At 37.5% G+C, this 12,073-nt stretch overlaps 1 protein-coding gene and 1 long non-coding RNA gene across 2 annotated transcripts in view; one reads left to right on the forward strand and one right to left on the reverse strand.

Annotated features, from left to right (window-relative positions):
* Nucleotides 1-10,984, reverse strand: part of jph2 (junctophilin 2) — a 29,750-nt gene extending 18,766 nt beyond the window's left edge. Inside the window, exons 1-2 of the mRNA XM_065285339.1 lie at nucleotides 10,165-10,984; nucleotides 2,732-3,551 (exon numbers count right to left, since the gene is read on the reverse strand). Of these exons, the coding sequence (XP_065141411.1) occupies nucleotides 2,732-3,551; nucleotides 10,165-10,543 (1,199 nt within the window). The 5' untranslated portion in view covers nucleotides 10,544-10,984. The remainder of the gene's footprint in view (nucleotides 1-2,731; nucleotides 3,552-10,164) is intronic.
* Nucleotides 4,156-6,944, forward strand: LOC135775276 (uncharacterized). The gene is made up of 6 exons (XR_010543854.2): nucleotides 4,156-4,452; nucleotides 5,798-5,847; nucleotides 5,944-6,000; nucleotides 6,150-6,211; nucleotides 6,363-6,424; nucleotides 6,587-6,944. It is a non-coding gene; the product is annotated as an uncharacterized lncRNA (long non-coding RNA).
* Nucleotides 10,985-12,073: the final 1,089 nt, after the last annotated feature.

The following is a 12,073-nucleotide window of genomic DNA, read 5'->3' on the forward strand; positions in this document are numbered from 1 at the left end:
CCACCAGCGTAACCAAAAACGTTACATAACCATATGTTAAATGCCATATTTCAAAAATTGTTTTGTAGGATTGAAATCTGATGTGATCATTATAGGCAATAAGAGACAAATAAACTCCTGACACCAATCCAGACAGTAGGGAGAGCTGAAAAACGACACCAAAACATCAACAAACAGTATGGTTGCTAAACAGTGACACAGCTGTCTTTTTCTGACTGTTGCTAAATGGTAAATGACATAATATACATTTACATAATGCATTTGGCAGACCTTTTATCCAAAGCGACTTAAAAGTTCCACGTTTTTTATCAGTATGTGTGTTCCCTGGGTTCATACCTATGACCTTTTGTGCTGCTAACACAATGCTTAAAGGTGCATTGTGTAAATTTTAGTGGTATCTAGTGATGAGGTTGGCGAATTGCAACCACTGCTCACCCCTCGCTTTTAAAACGCATTGAGAAGCTACGGTAGCCGCCACCGGACAAACATGTCATCATCGGAGACAACTTAGTAAAAAAAGTTTGTCCAATAAGGGCTTCTGTAAAACATGGCGGCACAAAATGGCAACTTTCATGTAAAGGGACCCTCTGTGTATGTAGATAAAAATGTCTCATTCTAAGGTATTGAACACATAACGGTTCATTATGAAAGGTTTTTATACATCCCTGATAAAATAGTTTTGTATATTATTTTGCATTTCTGTCAAGAGATCCTTTTAAAAATTACACCCAGCACCTTTAATGTAATCTTAAACATTATTGTGAAATAATTTAGCTCAATTGATAGAGGTAACACAGACCGATCGTATCCAAATGGATAAGAACATCTACTCTTTACAACGTTCCTGTAGCCCAGTTAGTAAGGTTGAGGGTTTGATTTCCAGGAAACATACATGTGTGTAATAAAATGTATGGCTTAAATGCACTGTAAGTCGGTTTGGATAAAGGTTAAATGTAAAATTCATACAATTCATAAATGTAAAAGTAGACTAGACAAAGCTTAGATGGAGCATTTGCCAGACATAAAAGTGTAAGCTTCATTTTAAGAGTCGTTTTAAAGAGCACCTATTGTTATTTTAGCACCATTATTTTGTGAATTTGGTATGATACAGTGTGTTTGGATGGTTTATGGTTCAAAAACATATTATTTTCCAAATACCATACATTATTCAGTCCTTCCAGAAAAACACAGTTTTTTTGTGATTGTTGCGTGCAAAAATCCTTGATCTTGCGGCATGTTTTCTTAATGGAATTTGCAAAATTGCAAAAAACAGTTTGCAGCTTTACAATGATGTTCACGTCACTTCATAATGTTTCCATGGCAACAAGGAACATGGCTGCGCTTGTGTGAAGTAAATGCAACATTTTTCAACTTTCTGCTAAGATATTTGTGATTTTTGCTACGAAAATGCGGGGATTATGAAATCATGCAAGCCCCGCATATTTTGCGCATTAATACCTGCAATTTATGCTGCAAAAGTGCGGCGTATTTGAAAAAAATGCGTCCCCCGCATAAATATGCAGACTTTGGCTGATTATGCGTTGAATCATGCAATCACATAAGCACGTTTTTCATAGGGACTGATTATTGTTGCTCCTCTATGCTCTGCATTCCTGAAATTTCTTTCAATTGGCCGGCTAACCAGAATGTTGTGATTGGCCTAAATAGCTTTGACATCAGCCGGAAATGAGATGCTCCTTACCATGTTTGGAAGATTAGCTCACAATGCAATACTGACAGGAGTTACTATCGTCTTTATTACCTTATCAATACGAGCCGAATCTCATCCAGAAAATGTACATGACCGAGTTGATCAATCAACTTTAACATCGTGGCTTTAGCAAGACGTAACAGATTGGTAATGGTAGTAAAACATTTAAGTTTTGGAGTGGGCAGTCACTATTTTTTGCTACATATTTGGATTTATTCTTTTTGACTTGCACCTCGGACGGAGTGCGTTTGTTTCATTTTCTGATTAGTAAAACATTTAAACCATGTCTGCATTTGTGATCGTAGAAACGGCAAACAACAAGCACTACGTTTAAATCATGGTTTAGTCAGTAGTAAATTCTTTAAAGAAGACAAATCGTGAAAATCTGACTTTTTCCATGTTTAAGTGCTATAATTTGGTCCCCAGTGCTTCTATCAACCTAGAAAATGCGGAAAAGAACAACCCAGTAACTTAAACCATTCTCGGCAAGAAAAATAGGTAATTTCATTGTGATGTCAGAAGGGGATAATACAGCCCCTTAATCTGTACTATCCAATCACGGCACTGTCATTTAGTGCAACGATAAGCTCATTTGCAATTTAAAGGACACCAAAAACTTGCAAAGTTTTGCTAATGAAAGTTTTTTTATGTAATTTTTGTAACATGAAAGTTGCTATTTCGCCCCGCCATGTTTCTACAGTAGCCCTAAATGGACAAACTGTTCTATAAAGCGCGTTTTGTCACTACTCTGTCTCAGACGATGACGTGTTTGCCTGTGGTGGCTACCGTAGCTTCACTATGCGTTTCGAAAAGGAGGGGTGAGCTGTGGACAAAGCCGTTGGTTGCAATTCACAATCTCACCAATAGATGGCACAAAAAGTCCCACATTGCACCTTTAAGTGACTAAATCCTATTAGATATCTGTGGTTACTTCAGCTTCATTTAACTTAGACCCAGCTAAGCTTCTGATACAGCTCAAACCCTGGCTCGCAAATATCAGCAAAATAATTTTCTCCTCACCTTGAGTTGGCGATTTCGGCCTTCTGCTTGGCAATAGCGGCTGCCCTGTGAGCTCCCTCCACGCTCCTCTCCACCTTCTGCTTTATCTTGGTGCCTTTCAGCTGAATGACCTTCTTCTTAACAGACTTCACCAGCATGTTGTTAACATACTTGCCCTCTTCCTTGCCACCCTCCGCGAACGTTGTGATTCCATAACCGTGGCGCTGGTTGTTCAGCCACTCACCCTCGTATTTGAGGCCACTGGAGCGTTCGCTGATGCCATAACCCGAGCGCTTGTCGTTCTTCCACTCGCCCATGTAAACCTCCGTGGTGGTGGCATCGATATCTGACTCCACGGGCGGAAACTCATGACCCTCGCCTTCCCCTTCGCTTTCGCCCAGGCTGATGGTCGAGTTGGCATCGCTGGCGGCGGAACTAAGAGCCGAATTGACCCGCAAAAAGCTGATCTTGCTCTTTTGACTGGACAGAGATGTCTTTGAATCAGATTTCTTCAGCTTGCCCAGCAGCGAGCTACGGCTAAACAGGCCTCTCTTCTTAGGCTTGACCGCATCAGGGTCCACCTGGAGCGTGAGGGCAAAGCCGCCACGAGATGGGCCGAGGGGTGTGGGAGTGTTTACTATGGTTTCATGGCCGGATGAGTTTGTGCCGGTGATGACAGGTATGTCCTGTTGCAGTACAGTGCCGTTGCTGTGTTCACTTCTCAGGGAGCTTAGAGAGCTTCGCAGAGGAGATTGCATCACGGCCGCCATGCCGTACGGGACGCTTTGACGTACGCCATAGCCGTGTCGCATGCCACCAGTGAACTGGCCCTGAAAGGTTCCTGCAGAGACATTATTCTGTGTATGTTAATAATATACTGGTGATTAAGAAAAAACAATTATGCACAGGCAATCCTCTCAAGCTCATCAACAATGCACTTTAAATTCTGAGTGCTACTGCATATATCTACACTATTTATTTAAAAACTGCTTTAAAATCATTTATATTGTTAAATGTGCTATACAAATAAAAATCACTTGACATATAACACAATGCTATTCAAGCATACAGTATTTATGATGAAGAATGGTATTTATGAAGCATTTATGTTCTTGGAGTCAAGGGTTTAATCATCAAGGAACATATGTGACCCAAAACCATATAATGGTTATAAGATTTATACAACCCATGAAAGCAGAATATTAATGTCTGATTTGTTAAGATAAGACAATATTTTCCCAAGATACAACTATTGCAAAACAATCAAAATATTGAGAAATCTCCTTTTAAGTTGTTCAAATGAAGTCCTTAGCAGCACATATTACTAATGATTTTTTATATATTTAGAGTAGGAAATTTACAAAATACAAATATCCTCATGATCTTTACTTAAAACCTTTACTTAATATTGGCATGAAAATCAATAATTTTGACCCACACTGTTAGATGTCGCTGTAGATTTAGCAGCACTGTACTGTAAAAATCCACAGTACTATACTGTATGTGTACATTACAGTAAAGTACTGCAGTTCATAGTGCATTCTGGGTAAATTTGTTTGAGCGGGAAAATTTTACAGTATATTTTGGTCTTGATGTAACCTTGCTGTAGCCATTGCTGTAATGTGCCAGGTGTACTTGCAATAATCAGAGAAAGTGCGCCAACGTCAAATCACACAGAGGGAGAGAGAGCACAACTCCTGGCTGCAGCTGAAGAAGGAGGACGATTGATTTCTGTCAGTTCGGTGAGTTTGGTATATTTTCTGTTTCATGAAAACTAAATTTTTAGTAGAAGAATTTTGTCAATAGTTTGTCATATTGTTTTAAACGTGCAATGAGAGAGAAAAACGGTCGCCAACAAAGTTTTAATCTCCCTCAGAAAGTAAGCTAACATTACACAGATGCCTACCGCTGCTTTAACTCGCTTTACACCTTTATTAATGAATATAGGGTTGTTTTAACTAAATTATGACGGTTTTGGTGAGTTTATATTTGTTGAAAGTGTGGTAACAATGAAACTATTTTTAACAAAATGGACAAAGACCACCCGCCAGCGCGGTCGTGCGGTCCCAGCATATGGTCGTTTATCTCGGTGTTTTATCTGTTCAGTTAGCGGTAGAGAGAAGTATTAAGTTCGACTGTTTGGCAAGGCTGACTCGTAGATTAACGTTAGCTGTGCACGTGAAAAAGCACAGTTTCATATTCATATTCACATTAATCTGTATTTGCGTCTTTTTCGAATATGAAAAGCTGGATATAAGAATATCAACATAAACAGACAGGACTCGACACGCCGTAAACTTAATATTCAACACAGACCGTAGTAATCAACTCCTCAACAGAAGTGAAACCAAGAAACCTCATATTTAACTGGATATATGCATTGCAGTTGTAACTGCGGCCAAATATCGTTCAGACCTGGGCTCATCTTATTATCAGATGATTGCTGCGCGCTTATTGTTATCATTACGGTATATTAGCAAAACCAAAGCATATTTTCTTTAAAGCGTTTTACACGCCCAATAAGTTGTCCGATACATTTTGTATGGCATATTATTTACACCACTTCAGATGTATTACATGCAATATAAGTTTCCAAAATCAATGCACAAAAGGAGAATGGGCTCCGCATTTACGTAATAGCATGACAGGTACCTTCTTCTCGTCTGTCATCTGATCCTTCATCTCTGGATGTTAAATAGTCCATTATAACATCGTGTAGGACACTGGCATCAACAGGATTGCTCAAATTGCGGCGATCATGTTAATCCTTAAAGTGAGCAACTTTGTAAAAAAAAAAAACTTTGCGTGAAATAGTGTGTTACACCGCCGCCTGTCCGGGTGAAACATTAAAGAGGCAGGCTTGTTACCTTGTCACTATAAATCGCTATTTCCTCACTAAATATATTTTCAGAGATTTTCTGTAGACAAGATGTTAGAATAATAATTTAATAAAAACCCAATTCTGACAAAAGTTACATTTGACTTATTTAGTTACTTTTCTGAAAATCTTATTCCACTGGTATGCATCATATTAAACAGAATGCTTTCAATGTCAGCCAGTAACACATCATATCTTTTTTTTTACAGCTCTAACGTTACAGTTTGCTCCACTTTGCTCTGTGGTTTATATGTTTTCTGTAAGTATTGACCACATTTATATATAACCATAGACTGTAAAAAAGTCTACTTATTTCTATGGCTAACAGATTTTGTAACATTTGTATTTTTTACAGTCTTACCATTGCTTGTAAGCTGGATTGAGTAAGATGGATCATCTTTAAAGGAACCAGGCAAGTACAGGATGTACAGTTACACGTTACTAGTCATGTATTTTTTCGACTGCAATATTAAATGCTTTTACGTCACATGTAAAAGTACACAGGAATGTGGCTGATCACTTTTTATTTGTAGTTTACATGAGTGTCATTGCACTTTTCAGGAGTTAAGGCAGATGTGGAGGCACAACGGGTGACACCAGACACACACCAAGCACATTGTTCGGTAAGTTTACACTTTACCACTACAGTTTCTTTAAATACCCATGTATACACTCATACACAATTCCCACACGCAACACTGTCACGCGACCACACACACCCACACAGAATAAAATATTGTATCCAAATCAGTAACAATTGTACTTTCTGTTCAGGACATTCAATCATGACATGATCCATGTGGATGCTGTCCATTGAGGAAAGAGTTTGTTCAGAGGTATGGGAATCTTCTGTATTTTAATGTAATTAGGTGTGGAACAGTAGAATAAAAGCAAAAGGTTTCAGAATAGGGGTAAATTCAGGGCTGAGTTTAGGTGTTTTTTAAGAATCTTTTTCTATCTTATATTTGTTGACTTAAAGTTTGTGATATTTCTAACAGGTTTCTGAGCAGAATTAATCCCAAAGATGGGAAAAAGTGCACATCCAGACAAGGAGCAAGCAAAAAGACAAGGAACTTGGTGCAGAGAAAAGCTGTGGCCATTAACCCCCATGTGAACAGCTTCATGCAGTCCCTGATAGAGTTTGAATGTGCGACTTCAAACCAAAGGCCAGTGTCTGTCTGCCACAGTTTAATGCATTTATTTTTAGTGTTCAATAAAATTCAAATAGAATATTTAAAACTATGGGCCAGTGTTCTTTTTACCACAGTTAAATGTTACCTTTTAGTTGATGATGGACTTAAAACTTCAAACTATGGAACAGTGTTCTTTTTACCACAGTGAAATGTTACCTTTTAGTCGATGATGGACTTTAAACTGAAAACTTCAAACTATGGACCAGTGTTCTATTTGCCAGAGTTAAATATGTTACAGCAGGGGCCTCCAAACTTGTTTATACTTTATAATATTTTATTTTATTTTACTTGTTTATTATTGTTTATCTTGTTTTAAATGATTGTTTCAATTACATGTTTTTTTAATAAAATGTTTGATATAAACATTGCTTGGATTGCCTTTTAATTCATAATGTCATGTCAAGGATAGCATTTTTTTACTATATTAATAACTATAGATTTAAACCTAAATATCTAGCTATAATACATTATTGTATTAACTGTAATAAGTAATAAATAGTATTTATGGGTCAATATAGACATTACAGTAAATTACTGTAAAAATAGGCTATTATTGTAAAATTACAGTACAGTACTGCTTTGTAACTATACGGTACTAGTTTGTGTACTGTAAAACTGGATTACAGTACAGTACTGTAGAACCAAAATACAGTAACTTACTGGCAACCGTGCTGCCAGTACCGTACTGTAAAAATACAGGGAAATCGTTAACAGTGCATGTAATGTATTTTTGGCTATTGTTAGAAATATAACCGTGCAACTTATGCAACTTATGTGCAAATTATTTTTGGGTCCAGGGTCATACTGATAAAATGTGTACCTAACCTTGTAATGTACTGTAAGTCGTTTTGGATAAAAGCATCTGCTAAATGCATAAATGTAAATGAATGGTTATGCTATATACAGTACTGTGCAAAAGTAGACCGCCAGCAACTAGCAGTGGAGGGGCATGATCTTATTTATTGTTTATACACAAGGAAAAATTGACGACAGGACGTTGAATTATTCAAAAATAATGCAAAATAACGCGAGTGTGCATTATTTTCAAATAAATTATTCTGCTTATACCACGTGTAAAGCAAACATTGTTTTCAAGTGGTTATTTTAAGATATTTGTGTGGATTTTACAGAAAAGTAAATTACACCTGTGGAACATTTCTCAACCAATCAGAATAAAGCATTTAACAGGCCTGTGGTATAAAATGGCATAATGAGCACATATTATTTTTTTCTGTCTTTTTATTAGAATACAACCAAAAAATACAGGAAATCTGTATGCAGTGTTTTAAAAGAGAATAAAATTATAAAATGAACTGTTAAGAATTTTGTAATCTAATGACTTCATGACTTTATGTCTCTTAAAAAAATTCAAGATGTGTTTAGTGCCACAAGAGGTCAAACTAAATACTTTTCACTGAAGAAAAATTAATATGGGTGATCTTTAAAACTTTGCTAAATCAACAAACCTAGTGGTGGCCTAATACTTTTGCAAAATACTATATATAATGCAATGATAAAGAAAATAAGTTTAAGAAATGATCCGGTCCTTTAAAAACTCTGGATGTAATTCTCCAAATTTACAGAAATACAATCAACAACGAAGATTGCATTTCACAGCGCACTTGTTTTGGATCCAAGTTAGTTTTAAATTGACTGCACACATAACTTGTGTGACATGTGACAATGGTATTTACAGCAGTACAACTGTTAGCAAACTGTCTCTTTCTTATCTATGTCTGGGATAATAAACCCTGTGCGGTTATTTATGTCATGGGGGCTTGTGGGTCTGGTCCTGTCATGCAACACATGTCTGAACTCCATCAGTCCCGAGGGACAGGCCGGATATTATTGTGCCTTAATCACATTGCTTACAGTGATGACTCAGCTACCAGGTCCATAGATACAATATAAAGGAAGAGACCTACACTATACTGACACATATTTTATATGATGTATTGCATAGTCAACCAATGTACAGTTATCTGTGGCCCCCAAAAGAATTTAGGCACTTTATAATATTGCATTATTTGCATTTAAAAATTTGAAAAATTAAGATTGCACAATGAAGTTTAATCCATCTGCATCTACATTCTCAGAAAAGAAGAAGGTACAAAAGTTGTCACTGGGGCGGTACCTTTAAAAAAAAAGGATAATTTGGTACCTAAAAGGTGCATTTTAGTAACTCAAAGGTACATATCTGTACCATAGGACCTACCAAGGTACCTTCGCAGACAGTGACAACTTTTGGATCTTTTGTCCGAGAGTGTACATTAGGTATTTTTAACCAGTTAGGTGTTCAAGCATGACCAGTTATTAAATATGATCAACATTTAATAAAGAAGTTGGTCAAATAAGCACTTTGTCCAAATATGCATTCACATTCAATATCTGGATGGCCTTCTGAATCAGCTGCTATTGTCAGCTATGCAACCATTGGACACTGTGATATCCCAAAAGGCTATGGGAGTTTACGAAGCATCTGGTTAGTAAAATTTAACAAAAAACCTTCTTGAGGAATGTAAACTGCATTGTAGCAATAATTGTTCTTCATTTGTTTAACAAAATCTGAGCAAATTAGTTTCTCGGTTGTGTTAAGTATATTCCAAAAAACAGATGCCAAAATGGCATATTTGGTATATCGAGTATGTTTATAGCCTACTATTTATACTTTGAAGCACCTAAGATGTCTGGTGAGCTCTTCAGATGCAATACATTATAAGAATTTGGACAGAGCTCTACTGATTTTGTTTTCTTTTTCAAATTAACTATGTTTGTACATAGTAAATATGCAAATATAAATCTGTAATCTAAGGAATGTTTTATAAAGAACATTGCAAGGGAGTGATTTAAACTGACACCTAATGGCTTAAAAAATACAAATAAATCTGGAAGCTTAAGAGAAAGGGAAGTCATGTTGTCGGAAATGTGCTGTTCCTAACATAAGGGTACATGAAGGAAAAAAACTTGGCCACTTGTGAATGAGCCCTTTTACTTGTACTTAGCCACACCTTTAGAAAGAACAGGATCTGCGACACTTCTCGTTTGTAACCACCCGCCCCTCTCAACTGGCAAATGTTTCTTAGCAATGGGCATGTAACCAAAAGGACATCTGTGGCAACACCAGGGTTTCACGATTGTAAGCCATACGTTTACAAGTAATGTGCAATCAGTGAATCATTAAATTAAATACAAACCTGCCGTTCTCTAAAAAAATAAATATTTAGAAGAATCCTAAAACCGTGCGTAAAGGATAACGCGTGCGTAATGGATGCATGCCCACACTGTTTAAAGTGCGGATATTATCTTACACACTGACCTCAGTTTAAAATGTCACTTTGTGAACAGCTAGAAAACTCTCATACAATATTATTCTCCAGCCTTACCGCCATCCGCATATGTCTCCGTGCCATACCCGTCCTGCAATCCGTTATTCCAAGTGCCCTCGTATTTGGCACCGCTGCCCTGGCTAAAACGCGTTCCGTATCTCCCTTTAAACCCGTGCGTCCACTCTCCCTTGTAGACCCAATGTCCCTTGGTCTCCACACCTAAGCCATGGCGCTTCCCCTGCGCCCAGTACCCCTCGTAGGTGTTTCCACTTGGCCAGGTGTAGACTCCCACCACCTCGAATCCGTAATTCCAGGATCCGGAGAACTCTCCTTGTCCTTTGGGTCCGGTACAGATCCCGTGCCCGTGCGCTTTGCCTCCCTCCCATCCGCCACAATACGCACCGCCATCGTCAAATTCAAAGCGACCTCCGCTCATTACTCTTCGATGCAATTGCTACAAACTTTTCAATTCAATATTTTCAATTTAAAAATCAACACTAACCACTTAGAATGCGGGAATGTCAGTTGGACACCCGCGTTAAGATCATAACAGAACATTAAATGTTATCCATAAATGCGTAAAGTGGATAAAGCGTTTCCTTGTGCTGAAGTTACAGAATCGTCGTTTACGCGCGTCATTTGTTGAGAAGTATATCCTCGATAATGTTAAAATCTTCTATATTATTATCCTGTGTCGTAAATGATTTCAACTTCATTTAAAGCTCGTCGTTATTTAAATTACTTGGGAGAGGGAGGATTGCTTTTTCGTAAGTTGCATGTTAACTATTTAGTTAAATCGTCGAGCCAGTGTTCTTTCATGGCTTTCAACCCCTCTCCCCTCTCCCTGCCTCCCCTCTTTGCACTTGGTGCTCTTGGATATGTTTAACAGTCCCAACAAGGCTACCAGATCCCAACGCTGTTCCAAAAATACAGCCCAATCGCCCTTCGGCACCCAGGCACTTTTTAAAGAGCTGCCAGATCACTTGCAGAATAGGTTTTGGACTGGATGTCCATATGGGGGGTCGTTGAAGTTTGTGTCTTTAATGTTCTGTGTATGTTTTCAGGGGAATAAAGTCAGATTTTGGAAATTGTTCATGAATCAACAATCTCATTCTTTTCTGGCTGCAAGAACTTTTGTGAAAAAGTAAGGACAGTTGGAGAGAGAGGGAGAGAGAGACGTAGAGATAAGGGTGGGAGAGACAGAGACATTTGAGAGATAGGAGAGACGCAAAAGTAAGATTGGCACATTTGCTGTAATCTAATTAACAGGTTAAACAGACCCTAAACTATTAGTGCTTCAACACTGTAAATAGATTGGATAAAACTTATTTAATATGTTCTGCAATATTTAAATGAGTTTGACTTAAATGTAGTCAATAATACAAATAATTCGTATAAATAAATAAATGTCATTAAATAAATAAACAAACATTATTACTATAGGTAAACAAACAAACAAACAAGCATCTTTATAGACAGCCAGACGGATAGATAGATAGATAGATAGATAGATAGATAGATAGATAGATAGATAGATAGATAGATAGATAGATAGATAGATAGATAGATAGATAGATAGATAGATAGACAGACAGTGGGGCTGAGGCGAGATCAAAGTGCGACCTCTGCCGGCAACAATCTGCAATTGCGTTTTTGTCATGCGGATCAGCAATTTTCACCGGATCCTCACGAAATACAACAAACCACGCCGGTTCAATTGACATGGTTGGTTTATTTTAACCCTTTTAAATACAACTGTACTATATCCAATAATTTATATCCTATGCATTTCCACAGTATAATATACAAAATGCAAACACTGAAAAGATGAAAATCACAAGACACGATAAAAATACACATACTGCACAACATAAATTTGCTATCCTTGCTAACTTCTAAGGCGTCTGACCTGACCGTGACCTTTCCTCAGATGCACCTTTAAATCTGTCTATACGATGCTTATATT

This window comes from Paramisgurnus dabryanus, chromosome 21 (assembly GCF_030506205.2).
Source record: "Paramisgurnus dabryanus chromosome 21, PD_genome_1.1, whole genome shotgun sequence".
Lineage (NCBI taxonomy): Eukaryota > Metazoa > Chordata > Actinopteri > Cypriniformes > Cobitidae > Paramisgurnus > Paramisgurnus dabryanus.